The 26,850-nt window shown below is 49.7% G+C and overlaps 2 protein-coding genes and 1 long non-coding RNA gene across 4 annotated transcripts; 2 read left to right on the top strand and 1 right to left on the bottom strand.

Annotated features, from left to right (window-relative positions):
• The first annotated feature begins 323 nt into the window (after positions 1 to 323).
• SLC39A5 (solute carrier family 39 member 5) lies at positions 324 to 5,483 on the top strand. 2 transcript variants are annotated; one of them, XM_051963102.1, is made up of 11 exons: positions 324 to 434; positions 802 to 1,184; positions 1,622 to 1,805; positions 2,718 to 2,880; positions 3,099 to 3,268; positions 3,509 to 3,628; positions 3,948 to 4,038; positions 4,143 to 4,319; positions 4,547 to 4,627; positions 4,806 to 4,996; positions 5,207 to 5,483. In XM_051963102.1, the coding sequence occupies exons 2-11, from the start codon at positions 895 to 897 to the stop codon at positions 5,348 to 5,350; spliced, it is 1,611 nt and encodes a 536-aa protein (XP_051819062.1). In that variant the 5' UTR covers positions 324 to 434; positions 802 to 894; the 3' UTR covers positions 5,351 to 5,483. The 2 variants fall into 2 exon arrangements, with proteins under 2 accessions (XP_051819062.1, XP_051819063.1); XM_051963103.1 differs by having other exon boundaries at positions 330 to 438.
• ANKRD52 (ankyrin repeat domain 52) lies at positions 5,440 to 22,460 on the bottom strand. Its single transcript, XM_051963101.1, has 28 exons — positions 22,313 to 22,460; positions 21,902 to 21,985; positions 21,503 to 21,581; positions 21,283 to 21,353; positions 20,169 to 20,369; positions 19,796 to 19,883; positions 19,495 to 19,637; positions 19,031 to 19,243; positions 18,579 to 18,657; positions 18,094 to 18,208; positions 17,874 to 17,956; positions 17,654 to 17,771; positions 17,357 to 17,425; positions 17,078 to 17,218; positions 16,900 to 16,980; positions 16,127 to 16,238; positions 15,894 to 15,965; positions 15,363 to 15,564; positions 14,527 to 14,614; positions 14,318 to 14,435; positions 13,273 to 13,492; positions 12,985 to 13,072; positions 12,791 to 12,874; positions 12,518 to 12,663; positions 12,172 to 12,254; positions 11,823 to 11,905; positions 11,586 to 11,677; positions 5,440 to 11,157 (listed from the first exon to the last, which is right to left on the bottom strand). The coding sequence occupies exons 1-28, from the start codon at positions 22,337 to 22,339 to the stop codon at positions 10,907 to 10,909; spliced, it is 3,231 nt and encodes a 1,076-aa protein (XP_051819061.1). The 5' UTR covers positions 22,340 to 22,460; the 3' UTR covers positions 5,440 to 10,906.
• LOC127539095 (uncharacterized) lies at positions 21,924 to 26,776 on the top strand. Its single transcript, XR_007947827.1, has 2 exons — positions 21,924 to 22,009; positions 23,481 to 26,776. It is a non-coding gene; the product is annotated as an uncharacterized LOC127539095 (long non-coding RNA).
• The last annotated feature ends 74 nt before the right edge of the window (positions 26,777 to 26,850 follow it).

Below are 26,850 nucleotides of genomic sequence, written 5' to 3'. Positions count from 1 at the left end.
GGAGTGGGGTGTTTGGGTGGAGTGGCTACTGTATGTTTGGAGCAAAAACTGCAAAGTGGGGAGCAGTGGGTGAGTATGAGAGGTGGCAAAGCAGGGATTAGAGGTGGGGCAGTAGATTCAAAATCTGAGACCTGCACTCCCTAAACTGACCTGCCTTAGCCATATGGCTCCCCAAAAGGGGCAGAGGGTAACCCTTCCCTGTCCAGTGCCCTTCGACCCTAGCACAGAGTCAAGTGAACCATTAACTCCAGATATGAGCCCTCCTACCCTCACTCCGCCCCCAGACAGGTGTGTTAGGGTGTCAGTTCTACGTGTCTCACACTCCACTCTGGAGACGGGAGGCTGAGGCTAGGCTTCCCCTCGCAGGAGTCCCAAACGCAGAGCTCCCCAAGAGAACCAGACAGACCTGCGTGGAAGGTTCTTACACTGCCAATGTGGGTGAGGCTCCGGGAAGGTGGGGTTAGGGAGGCCTGAGCAGGGCAAAGGGCAAAAGGGATGGAGAATGGGAGGTAGGATCCCCTCTGAAGAGGATAGCTGGGCAAATAAGGGTCTGGAAAGGAGAGGTCCAGACATCCTGGACAGGTGGGGGGTGGGGGTGCTGTACTATAAAGAGATCCTGGAAAAGAGGGAAAGGGGGGTAGGCTGGACTAAAGGTAGGCTAGAATGGAAAATTCGGTTGTGGGGGCCACGAGTAAAATAAAGAACAAATGAGAGTGTTGCAAGAGGGGCAGAGCCCTTCTAAATAGCTTTGGATGTGGGGGGGAAGTTTTCTCTCAACTCCCCTCTACCTTGTTCTCTCAGGTGTGGCTAGGCCCCAGGATGCCCCAGGGGGAATAGAAGTCCAACACCTGAAACCTCGGCTGTGGGGCTACCTTTCCAACATCCTGCTCTACCATGGGGCTCCTGTTGGCTGGACTGTGTGCTTGGGTGGCTCTGGGGTGGGTGGGGGCTTTGGACCCTTCTACAGGTCCTCCAGCTCCCCTGGGTCCTGCTGAGCAGGAGCAGGGACATTACCTGGCACAACTGTTTGGCTTATATGGAGAGAATGGAACTCTGAGTGTCAGTGGCCTTGCCAGGCTCCTTCATAGCCTAGGCCTGGGTCGGGTTCAGGGACTTCGACTGGGACACTCGGGCCCCACAGGGGGTAGGGCTGGGCCCTCCCCTGGGGACAATTTCACACACAGGTACTAAGTCCCCAGAGCACCAAATCACCTAGCTTCTGATGTGTGCTGAGGCCCTCTGGTCTTCAAGTCTCTCTTCTCTCAGTACTGTTCTCCCCAGTTCTCAGTCCCCAAATAATTTCCAGTCCCCATTTCAGTCCTTCTGACCATTCTCCTAGCTTTCCATTTTGAGCGGTTCCTTAATTCCCCCTGCACTGATACTAAGTACCCACTCTCTCCCCATCCAATCTCACCTTGTTTTCTATTTGTGAATTCCCAGATCTTCCCCACTGCTATAGTCTTTAATATCTAGACTAGCAGCTATAGCCCCGATCCCACCCCTACATTCCCCACTCTAATCTCATGCTCTCTTGACTTCCTGTTAAGAAGTGATTTTCTACAATTTCTGGAAGGTTTTCTGAGCCCACAGCTGATCCTTTCCTCATTGCCATATTTTTCAGACCACTGGACCCTGGGATAAGTGTGGATGTCTGGACAGGACTGCCCCTGGAACCTTCAGAATGGAGGGATCCAGAGAAGCCAGGGGCCTCCCACTTGCCCCAGGGGCCACCAGCCCCTGGCCTTGGCCTCTTTCACAGGCTACTGCTAGTGGACCATTCACTGTCTGACCATCTTAATGAGGATGTGAGTAGAGGAACCCTGAGGAGGGAAAAATTAGGGGGCTTTCATTAACCACAGGTTTAATATGAACCAATTGTACAATTGTAAGATGGCTAATAAAGTCATCTTGCTCTGCATTAACAGAAGGATGATGTCCAGAACATAGAAATATTATGTTATCTGCAATAATAGGATGCTCATTAGGATTATGACCTTTTGGTTAACAACAGTCTTGGAGAATTTATGTCTAAGTTTAGTCACTGCACTTGAAGGAGATAACAAAGTAGAGAATGTTCAGGCAAGGGTGAGGTGCCCAATATGAAGATGGTTTTTAGGCTGCAGATTGGGAGGAAGGCATAATCAGCTGTCACCACGTATCCAAAGGGATGTCTCATGGTAAATTGTTCAGAGAGCAGAATAAGACAAATGGACAGTAAATATAGGGAGACAGTAAAAAAAATTATAAAAATGATTTTTCCAATTATTGGGCTGAATTGACAGAGAGTGTTTCCTGCCACTAGAGATTACTATAGTCTAAATGGACTTTAAGGACCCTTGTCACTTGAGTACTCTCAAATTTCAGAATGGGTGAGATAATAGAATCATCTACTCACAGAAAGTATCTGCACTGACAGAAATGGGGATTATTTGTATAAAATTTCCATTGTTAGCATATATAGACCAAACTTTAGCCAGTATTCCCTCACCTCCAAATGCATCTAATCTTCCTTTTCCTCCCAATTCCCAACATGTCCATTTGTGTTGGTCCTCCACTGAAAGAGGAACAGACATGGCATATACTACTTAGGGGCTTCAAGAGCCCCTTGATCCAAGAGTTGAAACCGTGAGGGGGGTGCTCTTAGAGGCAGAGCTTTAAGATCCTCGGTCACTGCCAACCCCAAGGATCCCCTGACCTCTGACCTCCAAATTCCCCAGTGTCTAAATGGCTCCCAGCTTCTTGTCAACTTTGGTTTAAGCCCAGCTGCTCCCCTGACCCCCCGCCAGTTTGCCCTGCTGTGTCCAGCCCTGCTCTACCAGATTGACAGCAGAGTTTGTATCCAGAGCCCAGCTCCTGCACCTCAAGGGGACTTACTGTCAGGTCAGCAACCTGGATGGATAGACATTTCACTGGGGGTGTGGTGTGGTTATGTCCCCATTAAACTTGGATATCTCATTCTCCGTGGAGAGTTGGGTGCTGTGCTTGAGCAGAGATCAAACTGAAATCCCTTACTCCTCCCCCCTTTTTATTCCCAATTGTCTCTACTTTGAGACTTTCTTGGCCCCACCCTGACCTTTGACTGTCATCCCACATCCCAGCCCTAGCTCATAGTGCTCTGGCTGTCCTGGTGCTCAGCGCGCTGGCTCCCTTTTCCATACTACTGTTACGATTCCTGGGGTCCTGGCTGCTGCATCCTCTGTTGGGCTTCTTGGGGGCACTGGCTGTGGGCACACTATGTGGAGATGCTCTGCTGCACCTGCTGCCACACGTACGTGACATAAAGCCCCACCTCTGTCCCCTGGGTTTCTCTGGTTTTATTCCAACTGCTTTTGAGCATCTCCCTTCCTTGTTCCCTTGGTGTACCCCCTTTTCTCCATGCCCCATTTACATCCAGGGGTATTTTTAGAGAGAAACATGGGTTGGGGAAGAACCTTTCTCTGAGGGGTTGGACGAGGCTTTCTTTCTCTTCTTTGGGCCTCCGATTCATCTTTCAACTTTGGTGTCTCAGGCTCAGGGAGGGCGTCACGGTGGGGACCTAGGCCCCGGGCTGGCTGTGCTAGGAGGTCTCTTCCTCCTCTTTGTCTTGGAGAATTTACTTGGGATTTTTCGGCATGGTGGGCTACGATTGGTGAGTAACTTCCCTTCTGCTCAGAACTCATTCAACTGTTCACAAAATAGGCAGAGATGATGGGTGGGGAGAAATAAAGGGTAATATCTTCCTCCCATTACAAGTTGCCATTATTCAATAAAATCTGTCACTTTGTGAGAGACTTAGGTGCCAGTTCCTTTCACTTCACCTCCTGTCAATGTCCAGACATCCATCCTCTTTTTCCTTTCTGAGGGAGACCAGAAACCAAAAGAGGATGGCCCATGTCAATAATGGAACCAGATTTTGCCCCTTAGTCCTCTGGCTCTACCCTCTTAAGTCTTGGGCTCACTTGTTTTAGAGATGCTGTAAGCAAACAAGAAGAGGTCCTGGAAGTCAGGACCTAGAAAATGGTAGAGGAACAACTCTTCAGCCCTTGAGGGAAGGTCCAGGTAAGTCCAAGTCGGACCAAGATTTTAGGGGAAAAGAACAAACAGCCGTCGAGTTTCCCCAAATTCAGGAGTAGCATCCAAACCCTTTGCTTTTGTCTCTATAGATACAGTGACTGAAGGGCCACAGGAGCCGAGTGGCCAACTTTCCACAGCCCCACTCTCTCTGATACAAGAGCGCCACGGACATAGCCATGGACACCCAAGCAGTGGGAATACTCAAATCACATGGATGGTCCTGCTGGGAGATGGACTCCACAACTTCACAGATGGGCTTGCCATTGGTGAAAGAGGGGGCCACTGGAAAGGGGGTGGGGTGACTTGAGGGCTGGGACTGGATGCCCTGGGCACTGGTGAGGGAATAGGGGAACAGGAGTACCGGGAGGAAATAATACAACTCGTGAGGCTGGGTGAACTTTTGGGTAGAGTAGTACAGAGTTGCAACCTTGACAAGGCAGAGCCTCTTGGGTGTTAATAACTGATTCACCATCCCATTTTGTCTTCCTTTCAGGAGTTGCTTTCTCTGATGGTTTTTCTAGTGGTATCAGCACTACCTTGGCTGTCTTGTGCCATGAACTTCCCCATGAATTGGGTAGGGAAATAACAGAAACAAGGCAATAATGGAGACTCCTCCAAGAACACCCACACCAGTTGTGGATTGGGGGTTGGAGGGTATTGATGGATAAGATAAAAGGCCTGTCTTGGGTGGTAGTGGTAGGGAGATATTGAGTTGAGCTTGGGGCTGAACTCGACCTCCCTCTTGCCAACAGGTGATTTTGCTATGCTGCTCCAGGCTGGGCTACCCTACAAAAGGCTTTTGCTCTTGAGCCTGGTATCAGGGGCCCTGGGGCTGGCTGGTGCAGCCCTGGGAGTGGGTCTCAGCCAGGGCCCTGCTCCATTTACTCCCTGGGTTTTCGGGATCACTGCTGGGGTCTTCCTTTATGTGTCACTTGTGGATATGGTAAGGGGGAGGGAACAGGATTGGCACAGATTAAAAAGGGGGTGGTATAAATTGATGGTGGGTGATTGGGTGGTCCTGATTCTCCACTCCCACTCTCTCCCCCTTGGGTAGATAGATGAACAAAGTGAAAAGCTCTACTGGGTCACCATCACCTCTAGCCCTTTTCTGATGCCTAAAGCCACAAATCTCACTGCCATTTTTTTCCTTCAGCTGCCCACCTTGCTTCACCCTGCAGACCCTCTGCCTACATCTCACATCCTGCTGCAAGGGCTAGGACTGCTGCTGGGGGGGTGTCTGATGCTGACTATTGCCCTGTTTGAGGAGCAGCTGCTCCCCCTGCCTTTAGATGGCTAAAGTGGAACCACAGAAAGCAGGGGTCATGGTTTCTCTCCCTTCCCCACCCCCCCCTCCATCCCAGGAACAGAGGCCGGACACAGGGCCAATAGGAGCAATAGGACTTTAATAAACAGAACCCATCCCAAAGCCATGATGACTTAACAGCTGTTCTCACACCAAGAGGGTAGAAAACCAAGGTCTGGCCTGCATCTCTGAGCAGGCCCTGGGGAGGGAAAGGAGGGGTTCTTCTTCTACCCGTCCCTTCAGCCCCAGCCCAGGTTTGATGGGGGCATGGGTACATCCATTTCAGGGCATCATTGTGCTTTACCCCAGGGCTAGGGGAGCTGCGTGTGACACCCTCCCAGCTCCCTCTCTCCCCATGCTGCCCTCCACACTGGGTGCACGCATCCCAGGCAGATCCCATACCTGTTAACTGTTGCCCAGTAATTCTACACCCTCTCCCTCAGACCCCTCCCCGATTCCAACACTAGCACCACGGGGTGGGTTTGGGGCAGGGAGGAGAGGCAGGTGTGACAATTGCTTAGAGAAAGATTCAATGAATCCAGTGAATTGTGCTCAGTTCTCTTTACTTCCTACAACCGAGTACATGGGTCACGGGGTGGGGATGGGGGGAGTTAGGGACATGGTACATCCCCTCCGCCCCCAACACACCTGCACACAGGATGGTGGTGTTTGCAGCATCACAGGTCATGCAGGTCATGAGGGGAGAGGAGCAGACACACAAGACACCCACAATGGGCACCATACAAAGAACACTCTCACGTGCCCCCATATACGCAATTGTACATGAGGAATCCTTAGGCCCCCACTCTTCCCTCTCCCCTGTCTTGCTTGGCTCCCAGGAAGGGGGAACTGTATTGCTTTGAGAGAGCCACCTTGGGGGAAGGGGCTACTAGCAGAGCAGCCCCACTTCATCCCCACCCCCACCCCAATTTGGCACATCTGCAAGACACATAGCATTGAGGGGAAAGACCCTCACTCCTGGGCTCCCATGGCTTAAGGGAGGATTTTGTTCTCCATTCTTTTCCTATCTTCATTAACTGACCCCTCTCCTGCCAGATTCCCCCCTCCCTTTGCCCTGGACACATACACAATGCTGAGATATCCAGGTGTGACAAGGGAATAAGGAGATTAAGGATGAGGAGCAGGGTTTGGAAGCAGAGACCCCACCCTGGAGTGGGGGCAAGACTGGCACAAAAGCTACTTTAGTGCAATTGGAGATGGTGCCCAGAATGAGGGGAGAGCCGGTTCCCCAGGAGTCAAGACAAGCTTCTTGGTTCCTGAGGGAAGGGAGGCTCAGAATGGGCAGTCCAGTGCTCAGGCCCAGGGGGAGTGAGGGGTGGGGGGTGGGGTGGGGAGAATGGGACTGGGAAGAATCCACCCTCACTCTTACATGCCCTCCCAAGTGCTAGTTACAGTTTCTATCACTTCACACAAATGGGCAACAGCAGCCTTGGAGTTAGTACCTTCAAGTAGTTAAAAAAGCAGCACCCCCACTACCACCCCTCCCAGCCCCTGCCCTCTCCAAACCTGGCATTTGGTCACTTCTCTGGGAAAGGGTTTGGGGGAGACAAGCCAGACCCTCCTCTCAAACCTTTGGGCTTAGACCTCAAGTATTTGTTGCCTTTACCCTTACTCACCAGTGGAGTGCCAACCTGACCATGCTAAGGAACCCTTGGACGGAGAGGGCTGGAACCACTTTTACCAGGCAGAGGAAGGGGCTGCTTTGTTCTTCTCCCCATCCCCCACATTCTGAAAATATAGGAGTGGGGAGATCCCCAAATTATAGTTTCCCCCAAAGGGGGAGCTTCTGGGCTATTGTCTGTAAGGCTATTTTCCTTTGCTGGAATCAGGGAAGGGGAGAGAGGATTAACACACAATGGGGATTGGGGTTGGGGATGGCCAAGGAGGGGAAAGGAGGGAAGGACTTCCTTACTGGAACATGAGGTCTGCTGGAGCTGTTGTTACCAAAGAAACACTTGTGTGCATAATATTCAGGGATACACTCTCCCCCCTCCAACTGACCACCCTCCCTGCTCTGGAGCCCAGCTCTCAGGATCACGTTAAGGACTCTAGACGAGATGCTGGGAGCTCTGCAGAGCATTTCCCATGGCCCTCATATCCTCATTTCCCCTTCAAGGCCAAGGGAACATATGGGTGGTCCAGTGGGGCAACATTGGTGGACATTGGTGGAAACAGTATTGAGTTTTCCTTTGGTTACATATTGAAGGCAAAGGTGAGCTGGACTTACAGTCTAAACGGAGGGGGTGAAGAGAGGGAAAGGGTCTTGGGGTGAGATGAAGGAAGGTAGGCCCTCCTCCATTCTTCCACCCCAAGAAACACAAGTCTTATTGGGGGTGGGGGTCCCTCAATGTTATCTCCCCCACCCCCCACAGCACCAAACAAGAAGAATAGAAGCCCCTCCCCTGTGGGCTGCTCCCCACCCCAACCTGGGCTGTACATTCAGTGGTTTTCAGCAGTCCTATGGCTCGGGGGTTGTAGGGTGGGGGAGGTAGCCCCATCAGTCTCAGCTGGACAAGTGGCAGTGACCCTGGTCTATCTGTTATACCAGGACCCACGATTTGTGCCTTTCTTTTTGGGGGGAGAGGGACCATCTCCCTCCAACTGCCCAATGTCCCTCAAATCAGAAAAGCCCCCAAAATAAGAAACTAAAAACTGGCTCTCATTAGCTGTCTTTCCATTCTCCTATCAATTTCATTTGTCTGTCTCCTCCATAACGCTCTTTGCTGGGACCATGGGGCTGCTCTCCAGGACCTCTTTAGAGAGGCCTTTTCCACAAAAGTGCTTATTACTTGAAGCAAGTGCTTTAGAGCTTTTTTTTTTTTTGGGGGGGGGGGAGAAAAGGGAAGGGAGAGAGGAGAGCCTAGGGAAGGAAGGAGAAAGAGAGGTCTACTCCCTCCCCTTCCTGGAGAAGGACTGGGGGCCATTCTGCTTTTGTTTAATTTCTCCACACCCGTTTAAGTCAAAAAAGGCTTTAAAAAAACCCTGAAAATTAAAATAAATATGCAGTGGCCATGAGTATGGGACAAGATGCTTCAAAAACAACAGGGGCTTGGGAGCCCAGGGTGGGGCAGGGAATTTCCTTTGGCATAAGGAGAGGAGACTGCTCATCCTCCAGGCCCCCTCACCAATGACATGAGGAGGGGCAAAGGGTTTCCCCCTATTTCCCCAGCAATGCTGACACTGTGCAGAAGGGGCAAAGGCTGGGCAGCCACCAGAAATCTCTTTTAGCAAAATAATGGGGCGCTTTGCAAACACTCAGATTCTTACTGATGTTGTTGAGCATCAATAAAGGAGAACACGACTGCACACAGATGGGCTCCTCTGGAGAACCTGTGTTGTCCCCTCTACCTAACTCCCTGCATCAGAATGAGAATGGGAAGGGAGAGTGAGAAGGCTGAGAAGAAAATCATCAGAGGGGTGAGTGCACTTTAAAAAGCCAGCAGGGATTTTTTTTGGAGGGGAGGGGCTGCAGCCCTTAGAGAGAGGTCACATTGATTGTCATTTAGGGAAGGAGGGAGTGTGGGAAGGAAATGGGGGAAAGGGGCAGCACAAGGCCCTTTGGCTTTAACAGGATCGAAAACTAAAAGCTGCACAATCCTTCTCACCAATAATGGTCATTTAGAAGCTTTGAAATGGTTTTAGAACAGTGATTGGGGGAAGGGGAAGGATGGGTGAAAAAAGTCGGGGGAACATAGAGATAATGGGTAACAAAAAGAGAGGAATGGCAGAGATGAAGTCTCAGACAAGCTACAGAGATTGAATAAATGAAAAGCTGGGGGTGTTGGAGAGGAAGGGGGCCCTGGGATGTCCCCTAATGCCCCAACATCATTCTAGGCAGAGATGGCAGAAGCTAAGTCCAATACAGAAAAGGAAGTAAAATTGTGAAGAATGCAAGCAAAGTTGGGGAGTGGGGTGGGCCCTTGTGTTTCTCTGTGGGGGAGGGGACAAAAGCACTATGTAAACGAGGCCAGTCCAGTTTTTAGGAAACAATACTGATGGCGACTTCGGGATACTGAGGGAAGGGACAGGGTATGGCCTCTGTTCAAGTTATGTGTCTTGGCTCCTGGCTGAGGTATTGCATGTGAGGAAGGGAACGCTGGATGGAGCGGGTCAGGGAAATATTCTGGGAGGCTTAGCTGGGAGATGGATGGTTAGGGCATTTAAGGGGACCAGGGCCAAATTCAATGCTACATTTAGATAAAATGTGCCCCCCTCACCTTCCCTAGTTTGGTGCTTAGGGTGGGGCCCTGGCCCTCTCCCACACCCCTGTCACTGGGAGGCAGGGTCTACCCTCCCACTCCTAAACCCAGAGCCCCAGCTCTGGAGGAGGGCTCTGAGTCTCAGGTGTAGATGGTCTCTAATTTATCCCTGCCCCTCCCACCATCTTTGGCTTCAGATCAGCAGTGATTGGGGATGGGGGTGTTCTTGGACAGAAGGGGATGGTTGAGGCAAAGAGGGAGGCCCAGAGAAACTATGGATAGGGATGGCCCTCCTTCCACACACACATACAAGCGCATGCTTGAAACATACACAGAGAATACAAGAGGGCTGTGACTTTGAAATGGATAGGAAATTCATTTGTTTCTTCCACTAAAGGGTAAATGCTTACTTAAAAATTCATGACAAGCTTAAAAGTGAAGAGCTGAAGAAGAGGAAGGAGCCTTAGACACTGCTCTCCCTCAAAAGGAGTTAAAATGAAGAAGCAAGGTTAAAGTGCATGGTGGGGGGGAGGGGGGACCAAGAAGGGCCAAGCTGGGGGAGAAGGGGCAGAGCCAGCCCTTGATTTGCATATGAGGAAGTGGGGAAAGAAGGGAGCAGGTTTTAGAGTCCCAGGTACAGTAGTTGTTGCTTCAAGTGTTTTGCATTTGAATTGGAGGGGGTGGGGGTGACAGGGTAGATTGGAGGGGAGAGGAAGAAGCTCCAGGCCTCAGTGCTAAAAGTCTTCCCTCCACCACCCAGCTGCCCCAATAGGGAGTAGGGGGACACCTCCAGAGTGCTCACACAGTACCAGAAATTAAGGCTTCTCACTGCTTCGGGGGTAGAGAGGCTAGCCGAGCAGGAAGGGCAGTGATCAGGATGGGGAACAGGTAACTGCCTGGCTCCTGAGGCAGGAAAACTGGAGAGAGGACAATAAAGGAGGGCGTGGGAGGGAGGAAGAGAGAGGTGGAGCTGAAAGCAGGATGGGGGAGATGGAAGGGGGTAAGAAAAGGGGTAAGGGTGGGCAGAGATAAAGGAGCCAGGCATTTAGTAAATTTTTTCAGATTACGTGGCAGAAGGGCCTGCCCTGGGGGCACCAAGAGCATCCGGAAACTCCCTGGTAGCCCACTAATACCCTGCTCAGTTTGGGTGGCAGAGGGGTGAGCAGTTTATCTCCAACTCTTTCCCTCCTTCTCCCTTAACTTTTCCCCACTCCCAGCCCCCCCATCACCCAAGTCGTGTTCTCCTTTAAAGTGCCCTATATTTATAGACATTTTCTAAATAAATAGAATAAGATATCAGGTCACCGGTGTGGGGAGACCAGCGGAGGATCTACTCTGAGTAGCAGCCGTCTAACCCGATGGCGCCATGCCGTTCCTGGCTGTAGGGGCAGGAGGCCCCATGGGGTAGGGCACCACAGCCACCCACTGTCTTGGCAGCAGCGATGCCACAGTTCTTGAGCAGGCTGAAGCTGAAGGGGCTGACGGCGTCCTTGGGTGGGAAAGGCTTCATGGTGGAGAGGATCAAGGCCAGACAGTCCGCCACATCTTTGTTGGGCGCACAGGCCAGGGCTGGAGTGTGACCTGCAGGGCAGATCAGGGGAAACTGAGGTACAGGTCCTTAAATCTCCTCCCCCATTAGCCGGGCTCCCCACAAGTCTGTGGAAGGGAGCCTGGGCAGTCAACCTAGAAGGTTAAGTGTGCAAGTAGATACATCCTTATTCAACAAAGTGTATACGTTTGTGTGTCTGGAGATAAGAGAGCAAAGAAAGAAGGGAGCAGAAAGTGCGCCTTCCTGGGGATTCTGATGGCTCTTCTTTGTTTCATCCCAAAAGGAAACCCCTGTCACATGGCCCCATTTCAGGAACCCCAGAACATGAGTGATGGGGGAGCCCAGGCCCCCTACCCTGAACAGCTCCCCTAGGAGAAGCTTCCACACCCCAGGTCAGGAAGTTGTTTACTATACAATGTCCCTAACCCCAACCCAGGCGGGGCTCTGGGCCCCACCCCACCTTCTTCATCTACAGCCAGCACTGTGGCCCCACGACTGAGCAGCGCCTGCACCACAGAAGCCAGGCCATTTCGGGCAGCGATGTGGAGTGGCCTTGGAGGGGGAAAAAGAAGAAGAATGAGTTAGTGGGACACGTAGTTGTCCTGGCAAGGCATTTGCAGTAATAACACGGACCCTGGAAGCACCCCATTTTTCCCATCTGCCACCCCACATCAACCCCTCTGGTGGGAACACTCACATCTGCAGTGCACTGTTGGTGGCGTTGATAAGGCCAAGGTCTTGAGTTTCCGCCAGGATTAACAGGGCACATTTCTCGTGGCCCTGAGAAAAAGGGGGGGGGGGGAAGGAGGGCATAAAAGGATGGCTTCTAAAGGGAGAACAAGCTGGGGGCATGGGGAAACCACAGGTATTCCTGAGTCTGACTAGTTCCAGAGGGCCTCTCCATACCCCTCAAAACACACCCTGAAGTTGTTTCCAGTTTCCTTGTCCTAGCTACCCAACAGCCTTTCCCAGCGCTCTCCTTGTGCTGACAACCTGCTGCTGTCCCCACAGGCACTGCAACTCCTACCAGGGATGCTGCCCCCTACCTTGCTGCATGCCAAGTGCAGGGCAGTGTTCTTATTCCCATCCAGCACAGTAAGGTCTGCTTTTGCTTGATATAACAGAAACTCTGCCAGGAGAAAGAGAGACATCATTACAAACCATACAACTGAAGGCCACAGAGGCAACCCTACGCTTCCAAACTTAATAGGCATCGGCCTTCCCACCAAACCCACCTGTCTGCCATTTGTATTGAGATACTCTTAATTGTGACCACAGTTTGCTGTCCTTGACCCTCCCAACTCTTGCTCTCAGCTGGAGGCTAGCCCAGCCCAGCTAAAAATGTCAGCTGGGCTTCTCCCGCCCACCCACCACCCCCTAGGCCACACGCACCGACAGCAGCGGTTTGCCCATTCTCAGCTGCTGTCATGAGAGCCGTTCTGCCAGCCTGGTCAGTGGCGTCCACCTCAGCTTGGTGCCTCAGCAGCATCTGGAGCCCAGAGACATTGTCTGCGAAGGCAGCAGCATGAAGGGGGGTCCTGCAGGTGGGGGAGGGAGTAGAAAAAGCAGGGGAGGCTACTCAGCCTAGGGGAGACAGGCTAGTGGAGACGGGGCAGAGTTAATAGAGGGGCCTACACTCTCACTCCCCAGAATTTGATCACTCACCGTCCTTTGGCATCTCGGCTATTCACAATCTTGGCACCTAGTGCTCCCAGGAGCATCTCTGTGGTGCTGTCCTGGTTGTTAATTCTGAGGAAAGAGAAAAAGGAGTCTTACTGAGGAGAAAGAGAAATTGGCCATCTGACTCTGGGAGCTGAGTCATTGCCCTCTGGGGAAGGGATAGGAGGGAGGTCACTCACACTGCACAGTGCAAAGGAGTGAAAGGGTTTCCTTCCAAGTATGAGAACGGGCTGTGTTCAAGTAACAACTCCAGACAATCTTCATGTCCTGAATGATGGGGAAGAGAAAAGAAAGAGAGAGAAAAAGTAAGAACAAAGCTCCCTCCATTCAGTCTGTAATCCAGCAATCTCCCGAATCAGTCCCATCAGACTCCCAGGTCCCAGTTTAGCTCTCTCAAAGCATGAAGCATATTCAGCCTTAGTCCCATCCCCTAATCCCCAGTGCCCACCCATCCCTAGGCCCCTGACCAGTGTAGGAGGCCCAGTGCATGGGAGAGTAGCCACTGTAGTCCACTACTGCATCCAAGGGATCTGTGGAAAGGGCAGCCTGCAACAAGGTCCTCAAGACAGCTGTGTGGCCACAGGCTGAGGCCAGATGGATAGGTGTCCTGCCCTTAAAATCTCGGCATAGTACAAAGGCGTCATGGTCCAGAAGGGCAGCCAAGCAGTCTTCACAGCCAGTCACCGCCTATAAGCCAGCAACATGGGGAGTTAACCTATTTCTCACCCCAAAGACTTAAGAGCCTGACCCTGACCATTGAACACTGGAATAAAATACTCCTTTTCTTCATCACCCATCACTCTATCAATGTAAATCAAACAGCACAAAAAGGATTTATCCCAAGGCTCTGACATGGGAGTTGTAAAATATAACACAAGAAGAAGAAAGGCTCCAAGAAGAAGCAGCTAAGGAGGCAGAAAATATAGGGAACGAAGCCTTTAAAGTCCATGAGTGGGCTGATCTATAGGCCAGATCAAAAGTATTTGTAGGAAAAGTGGGTGATGAGGATGTATGGATGTATGTGAGCTATGTCCATGAACATATAGATCATATGTGTATGTGTGTATATATACGTATACACACACACACACACACACACACACACACACACACACACACGTATATACTGTCAAGGTTTAAGATAAATTCTAAATAGCCCTGTGAGATAAATTCTGCCAAAGTTAATAAATCCATTTGAGAGAGAAAACTCAGTGAAATTAAATGACTTGCCCATGATGACAAAGTGTTGGAGACTGGATTTGAATCCCAAATCTCCTGATTCTAAGATCAATGTTTCTTCTCTTACACTATATGGCCTCCCAGCAGATTTTCAGGAAAACAGAATGGAGGTTTTAATAAACTACCTATAAGATGAGAGGGCTCACTGTCCATGCCATTCATGGGACATGTCATTCAGGGACTTGCTGGATTGACTTACAACACTGTTCAGCCTCATGCAATTAAATCTTCTACCTGTTAAAGTGGCGCTGCCTAGGAAGATCTATCACTCACCCCACGGTGCAAGGCAGTTCGACCCCGGCGATCAGCTGCATCAGCTGTTGATCCTTTTTCCAGAAGGAGATGCACACAATCTACATGGCCATTCATGATGGCTAACATTAGTGGGGTCCTGAAGGCAGGGGAGTAAATGGGGAAAAGTGTCAGGTTAAGAGGAGAAAAAGTCTGCCACAAACATCTGGACCCTCAGCTCCTATACTCACTGTCCATGGGCATCCATGACATCAGTGATATCAGCTCGCTCTCCACTGTCAATCAGCAGATGCAAGGAGTCTGTGTGACCAGAAGCAGCTGGAGGGAAAGGAGGCATGTCAGAGGTAAGTGGTGACAAAAAATGAGGAATGGAGACCAGACCAAGGGAGAAAAAGAAACCAGAAAAAGAGATGATGGGAGAGAAGTATCAGAGTAAGGCAGAATCAGGTCATAAGAGGGGTAGTGTTAAGGTACATGGGTTCTCTTTAGGGGTTCTTCTGGGGAAGATGTAGAATGATGATCCAGCACTGGAACTTAACATCCTTTTAAAACAGGACTCAGAATAACACCAAAGAAAATGGACACAGAATTTGACAAAGATTGTTTTGAGTATTCTCCAGATTGCCCCTACCCATTCTGGACCTGCATAAAAAGGTACTTGCTAAAGTGTAACAGAATCATTTAAACGCTAACCTGAAAAACTCTCCATTTGCTAGAACCAGATTAAAATGTAACTGGGCATTGTTTAACAAAAAGAAATAAAAATACATTCAATTAGATAATGCTAATTTGTGATTTTTCTAAATCGTAGCAGCAGGCTTCTATTTGAGTCTAAGGCCAGTGAATCCAGCGGTGCTGTCAAACAGAAAAGAGGTCCATTAAACTATATTAGAAGGATGCCTGTAGGCTGCAAGGTGACTTAGAAAACCACATATTGATATTACCAATGTTCTATTGTAGTTTTGTTATTTTGTTCAACATTTTCCAATTCTATTTTCATTTGACCTGACCTATCTGACTCCTCTTTTGTACAGAATGGCTGAGTGAATTTCTGAGAGATCCTTACCGGCAGCATGGAGGGGTGTCCACTTCCGCTTTCGCTCCTTGACCAGGGCAGAGGCTCCGTGGGCCGTGAGCACCTCCACACACTCAGTGGAGCCCCGTTCTGTGGCCAGGAACAGTGCAGTCCGGCCTTTGTGGTCCCTCACGTCCAGGTTCACCAGCGTCTCTGCCAGTGTCTTCAGTGCTTCACAGTGACCATTATAGGCCTGGGAGAGCATGGGAACCAAAACGGAGCTTCTCAGTAATGTATGTGACCAATCACTTATCCCTAACGAGAAGCCCTGATAAAATTTCTCCCAAATCACTAGATACCACAGGCTTAACATTTTTGGTTACTTTTCTTTCCCACATTTGTGCCTACCCAAACTGCCACCCTCAAGGCCACTCCCCCAAAGCAAAAAAAAAAAAAGGAATCTAAGCTAGGAAGAGAGCTCAGAGGTGCCAGCTCCCAATCTGTGCTGGCACCCAAGGTTAGGCTCCTATGAGTACACTCTTGGGTAGGGAAGAAGAGAAGGAGAGCATAGAAAGGACTCACAGCTAAGTGCAAAGGGCTGACTGGAATGGTGTTCTCCACATCTTCCAGGCAGTTAAAAGACATTTCTAGGAGCTGAAAAGGATGCAGTGACTGTGAGGATGGGGAGCTGCATGAGGGATGCCCCCAGGGTCTTCCACCTCACCCTGAACCCCACCTTTTCTTAATTTAAGCTCCCTGGACCATGTCAGATCCCCTTAGTTCCTTGACTTTTTCCAGTACTGCCCCCCACCTACCAGCTCAAGGTTCTGTCTGTTGCCATAAGCGGCTGCATAGTGCACGGCTGTGTAACCCTGCCTGTCCCGCAGGGAGGGGTCTGCACCGTTATCCAGTAAAAACTCCAGACAGCTGAGGGGAAGAGAGCATATGAGAGGATTCCAGGAGAACCTAGAGCACAAGCTAGAGATAAGGGCTGATGGGTAGAATGCCAGCAAATATTTTCTATTATCCCCAGGACACAGGAGCAGGTTCTCACCTGCTATGCTCACTGCCATCCTCCCTCCTTTCCCTCAGGTAGCTCCCCACACTTGGAATGCCTCCCCCTATCTCAAAGCCAGCTTAAATGCCAGCTTGTCCATAAAACCAGCCTTCCCTGGTCTCCTTCCTTAATCTCATGTGTCCCACAGCTAGAGTTCCAACTAGAGTCGGACCATATAAAGCTGGGCCCATCACTTCACATCTCTGAGCCTCAAGTTTGCTCATCTGTAAAATGGAGACAATGACCATACTCCTTCATATGCCTCAAAAGGTCAAAAAAAAAAACCAAAAAAACAACTGTTTAAAAGTGCCTCTAGGCTGTGGAATATTTCACAAGTGTAGTAGACCCCTCACACTTCCTCAATCTTCATTAGAACATGAGCCCCTTGCCTCACCCTCTTTGAGGATCCTGGAGCCCTGCTCAATGTATATGGAGTATTGGTAGAGAAAGAGACTAGGGAAAGTCCAGGAGAAGACAGCACGCAAGGGACAGAGGTGAGGCGGGGACTTGAGGGTTCTTGGAGCTACTCACAAGAAGGCCTCCTTCCTCCGGGATGCCTTCAGTGGCTCGTCCTCTTCAGGGTCGTGGCTGGCGGCCGCATGTGGTTCCGCTCTAGGCATAAGGGCAGATTCAGGTGAGGTCTGGAGAGAGGGTGGGGCGCAGGAGCTGGGACTCAGGGTACAGAGGAAGATAAGACAGGGAGACTCACCTCCGGTAGGTGTCGGAAGCGGCAGCATAGTGCAGAGGGGAGCAGCCTTTACAGTCAGCCTCATTGATGCCCGCTCCAGCAGTCACCAGCGTCACAGCACACTGGTAGCTGCCATTGGCGGCTGCATAGTGCAATGGGGTCCTGGTGGAGCATGGCAAGATGATGAGGGGGAGGCAAAAGTCTAACAAAGACCTCAACTCTGCTAAGAGTCGAGTCAGAAGCCGTCCTCACGTTCTGCGGCCCACACTCCCTAGAGCCCGCCTAGCCCTTCCCACACACCTTCCAAACTTGTCTCTCCTTCTCAAGTCAGCTCCACTGCTCAACAGCAAATTAAGACATTCAACATTCCTGTGAAGAGGGGGAGGGATAAGTAAGGGTTAAGGTACTCAAACTGGGAACTCTCTAGAAAAAGCAGGCACCCAAGGAAGGACCAAGAATGGGGAAAAAACAGCAAGCACTTCCTCCCTGCAGATTCCATCACTGGAAGCAAATAAATAGGATTGGGCAAGAGAAAATAACAACTTCTAGGACCCAGTCCAAGTCTCTTCCATGGAGTACAAGGAAAAAGGAACTCACCCTCCAGAAGCAGCAGCATGGAGACAGGTTCGGCCAAGGTTATCAGGTGTGTTGATATCAAAACCAGCAGAGAGAACATGTTCATTGCTGAGAGAAGACACAATGCTGTACAGCTGACCTGGAAGGGGAAGAATATATAGTTCAGGCATCTGGGCATAATCAGAGAAAGGATGATACTATTGGCCATCAATTCCTAGCTAAAAATCCAAATAAGATGTACCTGAGGAGAGAAGCTTACGGCAACAGTCTGAGAATCCAAAGAGAACAGCTAAGTGCAGGGGGAACATGTCATGGATACCTCGCCTAGAAAAAGGAGAAGATATCAGTTAGTCTGTGGGTTAGGAAGAAGACTCATTTGTCTCAGCACCATACACCTGGCAAAGAGCTGAGAAGATGGCAGAGTTAGCCTCTGAGATCTGGGGGTGAGGGAGGAAGCTCACCGGGCAGTATCAGCACCATTGGTCATAAGGGTGCTGATGAGCAGCTCATGTCCATAGCGGGCAGCCACGTGCAACGGCGTATTCCCATATTTGTCAGCACAGTCAATCTCACTACCTAAGAAAGTTACATACATACTAACTCAGACACAGAACAGATGTTAGAACTAAGATTAATAACAAGCTATGGAGAGCAAACCTATAAAAAATCAGGTAACAGAAAGGGCCTGATCATAAAATAAAAGATAAAATTAGCAAAAAAGATAGGCAATATTCTTTATTATCTGGGATGATTCTCTAGGAAGAGGAAGGAGAAAGATACAGAAGAAAATTTAAGCAGTGTAAAAACAAAAGTTGTCAATAAAATTCATTTTAAAGAAAGAAGACAGGCAAGAGTGACTAACATAACAGAATCTTTGGAAAGCCCACAGAGGATAAAAATTAGCATTCCTATAAGGAGAACAGCTCATAATCTCTGGGGTCCTTACCATTCTGAATGAGGATCTGAGATCGAGTGAAACGCCCATGGATGGCAGCCATATGCAGGGGACTCTTTCCCTCCTTACTCTGTAGAAAACAAGATCCCTTAGTATAAAGCAGAGAAGAATTAACACAGATTTCCCTACAGAGGATCAATCTTTGGGTTCATAAAAGTCAAATAAATTTGCAGACATTTATGCCCTGAGCTCCTGGCTTAGTGAGATCACTATAAAGAATAAGTAGACATTTCTCTGGAGACCAGCAGAGTATTGCACAAACTTCTGGAGGACAGAGAGTAACTATGGCTTTAAACTCTAGAAATTCTTCCCAGGATTTTAATAATTTTCCAGGGAATTTTCCAGGTTTGTCTGATCAAGATCTTCCAACTTTGTCTCTGCAAAACCGAATCCGTCCCATAATTCAGTTCCCTTCCCTCTGGTGCCTCCTCCTTCCCAGTCACCTGGAAATTGACATCTGCCCCATTATTGACCAATAGTTCCAAGCAGAGTGCACCATTAGTGGAGACTGCAGCCACATGTAATGGAGTAAATCCCTTGTCATTGGGCTGGTTGACGTTAGCGCCTGCGTTCACCAGCTCATTGGCCACAGCATCTTGGCCCAGGTAGCAAGCGATGTGCAAAGCTGTGTTCCCATAGGCATTGGGTTCATCAATCTGGAATAGTGGGGAATGCCAAAATAGGGAGGATGGTATACCTGGCCAAGAAAACCCAGAATCCCAGTGCTCCAGTTTCTGCCTGCTTAGGTACCCCAACTCCCATGTATGGCTGTCAATACTGCCCTCCCCAAAATCCCTGCTGCTCATAGATTCACCAAACCCAAGCTTCCTTATGCTGACTTTATTTCTCCATACAACCTCTTCTCCAGTTCTTAAGTCCCTGACCTTAGTACCCCAAGCCCCCTGACCTCAGCCCCTAGCCGCAGCAGGTGCTTGACCACATCAATCTGGCCATTGGCAGCAGCTGTGTGGAGCAGCCCATAGCCCTTCCGGTCCTTGCAACTAGGATCTGCACCCCGAGCCACCAACAGCTTCAGAACCTCCAAATGCCCTAAGAGGGGAGGGAAACAAGGAGAAAATTAGAGACGTTGTGGGGCAAAGGGGAATAGAGAATAAACTCTGTTCCAGGTCCACTTCTCCAGAACTCTCAACCTCTAAATTATGCCTATGTAGGCCAAACACCTTCTTTCCATCTAGAATCTTCCTCACCTAAAAAGGCTGCCCAATGTAGTGGCTGCCGCTCCTTTTTGTCACAGACATTCAGACTGGCCCCCTTGTTCAGAAGCAGGTTCACCATCTGTTTGAGAACAGGGAACATTTTCGTTCAGAGCTTGGCATAAGTCCCTTTCCAGCCTTCACTGTCCCCAGCAATTTTATACTAAAGGTTTTCTACTTTCTCAGCAAACTGAAGAGAGGACTGATGATACAGCTGAAAGGACCATGGACAGGGACTAAAGGGGAAAGCAGAGACTAGAAAAGAGAAAGGACCAAGGGATGGGCATGGAAAACCATGCCCCACAACCATGGTGTCTGAACAACCCAAGCATATTATAATCAGGCAGTGAGTGGGTGGAATCCATACCTCCAGGTGCCCACTGTGCACGGCATGGTGCAAGGCACTGCGCCCGCTTCGATCGGCCACATTGAGGCTGCTCAGCAGCGGGGCCAAGGCTTCAGCACATTTGGTGGCCCGGTTGGCAGCAGCTACATGCAATGGTGTCTGCCATAGCTTGTCCCGAGCATTCACATCTGCGGAATGTGCTAGGAGCAGCCCCAGTACTTTCTGTTGGTGGAATTTGTCCAGACAGAAAGAACAAAGAATAGGAGGGGAGGGGGAAAATTAGGCACCTTAACTCCAGAAATGAAAACAATTACATCTATCCAGTAAACACAGAACCCCTTCATCCACACACTCTTACCCCCAATTCCCCCAAGAAAACCATCTTCATATTGACAGCCATCTCAGTGGAACCTCCTTCCTCATCTTTCCAGATCCTAAATCCCCCAGCCCCTTCTTGAAGCACAACTAACTCACTCTTCCGAACATGGTAGTCTTTGTACCCCTCACATCCCTTCCCCCAGCAAATTTAGCCATCCTAAAGACTCCTAGATCCTCCCAACCCCCATGGGAATTCCAGGAGAAATAAAGCCTCCCACTTTCATGTACACACCCACCTTCAACCCTTCCACAAGCACTAAAATTAACACCAATATCAACCTAAGAAAACAGACGACCTCCACTTCCATTCCTCAGTGAAAATGGAGCCAGGTCCCTACCACTCAACACATCAGCCTCAGCAACTATCCTGAGCACAGTGCCCTGACCTCTGGATGATGGCTCAAGCCGGGGGAGTGCCAGGGTAGCCCTGGAAGGGACCCAAAAGGGGACCAAGCTCTCGGGTGGCCCCTCAGGGAGGGATGAGTCATTTAGGCCTGGCATTGGAGCCCCCTGCAGCCTGCCAGGAGAGTGCTGAGCTGCCCCTGACGTCAAATCAGCTGGCAGAGCTCAGCCCCCCCCATAAACAGTCTTGCCCAGAGGTCAGGAGGGAGGAGCCAAGATCTGACTTTCCTCCCCAGATGGCACAGGAGATGAGACTAGAGAAGGAGGATGACAGGAATGAGCCTCCACCATCCACCTCATTAGCTATTTCTTCTGGGAAGAAGAGTGCAAGGAACAAGCAGCCAGCTGACCCTACCTCATTCCTAGAGGCAGCAGCACGATGTAGGGGAGTCAGCCACAGAGTGTCCTTAGCATTGACATTAGCACCTGGGGAGAAGTCAAAAATGCCCGTCGGGTGGGCTGGGGTGGGACTGGGGTGGGAAGGGGAGGAGGCCTGAAACCCCATAGTTGGAACAGCACTGGTGGTCCAGCACCTAACACTGGGAGAAGCCCACAGGCTCCACTGCTCTGCTTACCTGACAGCAGTAGCAACTGGAGGATGGGGACATCTCCTACATATGCAGCAGCATGCAGAGGGGTTCTTCTCTCTTGGTCCTAGAAACGGAAAGGGCCATAGCTGGGTCAGACCTGACCACCCGCCTCCGATCTGGCCGGGCCCTCCATCACCTGCCTTTGCCCTGCACCTTCCTACATGTTGGGGCCTCTGTTCCAAGGAGTGCTTAGGGAGGAAAGGGAATGCTGTCTCACCCCGCCAGAAGGGGGGACCACGCCAGTAGGGGCATCCGGCCATCACCCGGGGTCTCCCAGGCCGGGCGGGGCCCCGGGCGGGGCGGGGCCGGGCCCCCCGCCCCCCACTTCTGGGCACCTCCCCCCGGGGCGGGGGCGGGGGTGGGGGCCGGCTGCCCCCAGCTCACCAGCACGTTGATGTTCTCCTTCTGCGAGAGGAGGGAGCGCACTTCCTCCACATCCCGGCTAAAGATGGCTTGGACCAGGGGCGGCTGCGGAGAGAGAGCAGCGAGCGGGTGGGTCAAGGAGCTGGCCGGGAGGGCGCCTCGAGGGGCCCGGCTGGCGCCCTGTCACCGCCGCAAGGGCAGCGGGCCGCGGAGGCGGGGCCGGCCGGCCCTGCGGGCGGGCTGGGTGTGCGCGATGCGGGGCGGCGCGGGGCGGGGCGGGCCGCGGGGAGGCCGGCTCGACCCGGCCCGGGGGGCCGGGGAGCGGGGGGCCGGGGCCGCGGGAGGCCGGGGCGCGGACTAGGCCTAGGCCGCACATCCCCGAGCTCGCGTGGCGGTAGAGCCCGGCGGGCGGCGGCCAGCACGGTGACTCACCTGGTCCGTGATGCTCAGGATCCCCATGGCCCGGCCCAGGCTCCGTCCGCATCGAGCTCCCGGCGGCAGCGGCGGCGGCTCCACCGGGGACACGGGGCAGCGGCGGCGGCGGCGGCAGCGACGGTAGCGGCTGCTGGGAGAGCGGGGCCCCGCCTACCGGGAGGCGGGCGAGCGGGAGCCGGCAGCACCCCCTGGCGGCCACACCGGGCCCCGCAGCTCCGGCCCCCCGGACCTCCCGACAGGGCCTGCCGGCCCCACCGTCGTCCCGTAGCACCGGTGGCGAACAGACCTGGCTGCGCTCCGCCCCCTGGCGGCCAATTCTGGCTCCACAGCGTCTTGCAACCGACTCTGAGGCTCCCCCTAGTGGCAGGATCTAGCACCGCAGTGCTCCTGGCGGTCAAACCAAGCGCACAGCTCCCTCTGGTGGCCAATCCCAGACAGCAGCGCCCCTAGTGGCCAAACAGCCTTGCTTGCGGGTCAGACACCCCCACAAAAGGCCCAGGATCAAAAAGAGGACCAGGAAGTAGTGGAGGAGCTTTGGAAAGCTAGCCTTCTAGGATTTAAAACTAGAACAGACTTCGCAGTCATATGATAGGGAACCCAGAGGCCTTCTAGTCCAATCTCTTCATCTTAAGGATGAGGAACGTGAGTGGGCAAAGGGCTGGTCTAAAGTCTCCCAGATAGTCCGCCCTGGGATTTGAAGGTAGGTGCTCACTTGCAAACATCCAATCCATTTCACAGAAGGGAAGACTGAGGCACGTGGGTGAAATATCTTGCCCAAGATTACACAACTAGGAACAAAGTTGGGGTTCCAACTCAAGTCTTCAGATTCCAAGTTTTTTCTGGGGTGGGAATGGTTTTGATGGGAGTGTGAAACTGTGTTCACTTTTAATCTATAAAATTAACTCTTTAAATTCTGTCCCCTTTGATTCCTGGCCTCCCAGACTCCATAGAGTTTCCCCGGACAAGTTAAACATCCTTATTCACTTGGAAATCTTGGTCAGAAGCCCCCCATTGATCTTTTGGGGGTGCCGCTTCTTCAGGAAATTCCAGATTCTCGAAAAAGATCTTGGTCTGATAATCAGCTCAATCTGCCTCCACCTCCACCCCCACCTCCCCGCCAAGATGTGCTCATAAAGCGGGTTTCTGTTCACTCATTTCTTTGCAGAATGTCCAAAGCAGGACTATGCTCCTTCCCGTGACGTAGCTGCCTGTCAGGACTTCGGCCTGCTGTGAAGACATTCTCTTCTCCACGAAAAACCTTTTGTTATTTCTCTGCCACTAAGGAAGTCAGTCTCCTAGCAAAGGTGACTTCTCATCCAACAGCAAACTTCCATTTTTGCCACTTAATATTTCTGGTTCGCGAATGCTTTCACAAAGGACCTGTGCCTCCCATCAAAAGGGGATTCCCACAACTCTCGGGCTGCCACTAGAACCCCATCAGTTTGTTTTTTTTGAGACAGTTGGAGTTAAGTGACTTACCCAGAGTCACAGAGCTAGGAGGGTGTTAGACAAATGTCTGAGGCCGGATTTGAACTCAGATCCTCCTGACTTCATGGGGGGTGTTCTATCCACTGCCCCATCTAGCTGCTCTTTCCACCAAACTTATGTCCTCCTAGGAAGAAAGCCAGGAAGACCCCTTCTTACAAGATTATAGCTTAGTCAGAGAGTTAAGATGCACAGACTTCAAGGAAATAGAAAACATTTTCCTCCAACAATTGGGGGACACATTTTCCTCTATGTTGCCTAGGATCTGTAGGGCCAGTGCAAAGCTTTCACCCTACTCAGTGTACTTATGAACCATATATAGCCAATAGTCCTTGACATTATTTTGCTTGCAGGAATTAAGCAAAGTAAATTTTCAGGAGCCAGACAAGATGATAAAGTAAGAGAAAGCAATCTAACCCATCTTCTCCTTAACAATTATTCCACAAAAATCAAGAAAATGTGCCAAAATGAATCCTGACAGGCAAATCCAAAGGGAAAAAAATCACTGAGTTTTCCATCCTCAGTTAGAACAGGAAAACAGAAATGTCTTCAGATATTGGGGATGGAGCCTAACTAGTGGGGCATAGTGCAGAGCCTTCTAGTGCAGGGACTGAATGAGGGCCCTATACACTAGGGCAGGAAGAGCTGGCTCCATAGAAGCCTGATATTGTCTAAAGAACAAGTATAGATTAACTGGAAAATCTGTCCCTCATACTCCAGAGATGGATCATAGATCCAGTGCAGACTGAAAGGACAACCTGGGCCTAGGATCCAGAACAAGGAGAAGTTGCAGGCTGTGGTTCTGTAGTAGAAAAGGAACATGAACAGAAGCAAATAGCAGCTGTGTGTCTCTGACCTTGGGAGTACAACAGGATCTCAGATCCTACCTCCAAATCAGTCTGAAGACCAATGAAAGCTTGCAATTCTATCACACTGAATCTGCAGTTGTTTTTTTGGATTGCGGACAGTAGCTGAATCCTGCAGCTTTCTACTAGGATTTCTGACAAAGGACAAGACCACAATTGTGTTACTCAGACCCAAACCCAGATTAGAAGGTTGCACAACTCAGATCACAAAGGAAACAATAAGATTTTGCCCTATACCAAGGCTCTAACACAAAATCTGAAATCCAGAAGTTAAATCTAGATTTCAGTTAGAATGAGCAAAGAAAAATAGAATCATACGCCCATCAGTTGGGGAATGGATAAATAAATTATGGTATATGAGTGTAATAGAATATTATTGTTTTATAAGAAACAATTAACAGGATGATTTCAAAAAGGCCTGGAGAGACTTATATGAACTGATGCTGAGTGAAGGGAGTAGGACCAAGAACGTTGTACATAACATCAACAAGATTGTGTGATGATCAACTCTTTTCAACAGTGAGGTGATTCAGGCCAGTTCCAATGGTCTTGTGATGAAAAGAGCCATTTGCACCCAGAGCGAGGACTGTGGGGACTGAATGTGGATCACAACATAGTATTTTTCACCTTTTGTTGTTGTTTGCTTGGTTTTTTTTCTCTCGTTTTTTTCTTTGATCTGATTTTTCTTGTACAGCATGATAGCATGGAAATATGTTTAGAAGAATTGTACATGTTTAACCTAAATTAGATTACTTACTATCTAGGAGAGGAGGGAAGAGAGGAGGAAGGGAAAAAAATATGGAACACAAGGTTTTATAAGTAAATGTTGAAAACTATTTTTGCATGTATTTTGAAAAATAAAAGCTATTATTTTAAAAAGAAAGAAAAATAGAGTCTTACCACAAAGAGATTTTCTGGTGACAGAGACACTTAAGACACAAACTAAAAAAAAGAATGGTTCCAAAATATCTACATGCATAGCTCAAGGTTAAACATAACTTGGGCACGTGTTCAACTAAAATTCCTAGAATAAATGAGGCGAGATGGGGTTTTTTCTTGTTTGTTTGTTTTTTAAGGGTCACAAAACTATTTTTTACAAATGAGAGTGTTAAAGGAAATAATTGGAAAAGAAATGAGAGCTATGGAAGAAAGTCTTACAACAACTAAAAACTTAGCACAAAAGATACAGAATTTATCTGAGGAATAAAGTCTTTGAAATTTAGAATGAAAAACATAGAAGTTAGTGACGTCATAAGAAAACAATATACTACTGGACTAAGTCCCTAGCTATTGGGGAAAATGTTTTGTATTTCTGTTCTTCCTATGTTTTAGTAAGTATTCCTTTGTAAAAGTTAATTGTTGTTAATTAGTTAAATGATATTGAGGTACTAATCAGTACTACTAATGATATATTGAAATGTGGGCTCAAGCTCCTAATATTATTAGGAAGATATCCATTTCCTCCTCAGGAGTACCTTTAGAACTCTGAAGGGAAAATATACACAGCCAATATTTGGGGGATTAAAACCTTAGTGTAAGTGAGAGTTGGACCAATACCCTTCTCCCAAGGAATATAAGATCTGTATATACTACAGGACCTTTATATTGCATTCATTTGTGTATCATTTTCATGTGTGTCTATTCTAACCCCTTGATTAGGCTATAATCGTATGAATGGGAGTCTTCTCAGTTTGACATCCAAGGTTCTTGAGCATGTGGTATTAAACTCAGATGTTTCATCTGCAACATGAGGAATTTTGCCTGTATAATCTCTAAGTTCCTTTTCAGCTCCTAATAATTTGTATATTGATAAATAATGAAGAGTTTAAGACAAAAAGAGGAGTGGATGAAGTAGGGGAGAAAGGACATCTTCCAGAGGAGAGACCAGTAAACTAGCTGTATCACTACAGGATTGGCCCAAAGATGTGGCCCAAAATAGCCCCTGGAAATATGAGGAACTCTTGTTAGAGGATGAACATGGGTCACATGTCTGGGTCTGGGATGGGGTGAAGGTGAGTAGAAGGCACTTACTGGGTTCCATGGGCAGTTGGAAGAAGAGGAAGAGTTATTTTTATCATCAAACATCCAGAAAGAAGATTCACCAGTGGGGGGGGGGGGGGGGAGAAAGGAACACAGAATAATAAACACTGATTTTTCCTGAGCCCAGTGAAAAAAACTGGGGTG

Source organism: Antechinus flavipes, chromosome 5 (assembly GCF_016432865.1).
Source record: "Antechinus flavipes isolate AdamAnt ecotype Samford, QLD, Australia chromosome 5, AdamAnt_v2, whole genome shotgun sequence".
Classification (NCBI taxonomy): Eukaryota; Metazoa; Chordata; class Mammalia; order Dasyuromorphia; family Dasyuridae; genus Antechinus; species Antechinus flavipes.
The sequence above is the reverse complement of the archived record's forward strand: the minus strand, read 5'-3'. Positions and strand labels throughout refer to the sequence as shown.

Bases quoted from the DNA above. Each gene is read 5' to 3' on its own strand.
- SLC39A5 (XM_051963102.1), top strand. From the start codon at position 895: ATGGGGCTCCTGTTGGCTGGACTGTGTGCTTGGGTGGCTCTGGGGTGG. The intron at 1,806-2,717 runs GTGAGTAGAGGA...CAAATTCCCCAG, and splicing joins CTGACCATCTTAATGAGGAT to TGTCTAAATGGCTCCCAGCT. The intron at 2,881-3,098 runs GTCAGCAACCTG...CCCACATCCCAG, and splicing joins TCAAGGGGACTTACTGTCAG to CCCTAGCTCATAGTGCTCTG.
- ANKRD52 (XM_051963101.1), bottom strand. From the start codon at position 22,339: ATGGGGATCCTGAGCATCACGGACCAG. The intron at 17,219-17,356 runs GTGTGTGGGAAG...ATGCTCCACCAG, and splicing joins AGGAGAGACAAGTTTGGAAG to GACCCCATTGCACTATGCAG. The intron at 14,436-14,526 runs GTGAGTATAGGA...CCCTGCCTTCAG, and splicing joins GTCATGGATGCCCATGGACA to GACCCCACTAATGTTAGCCA.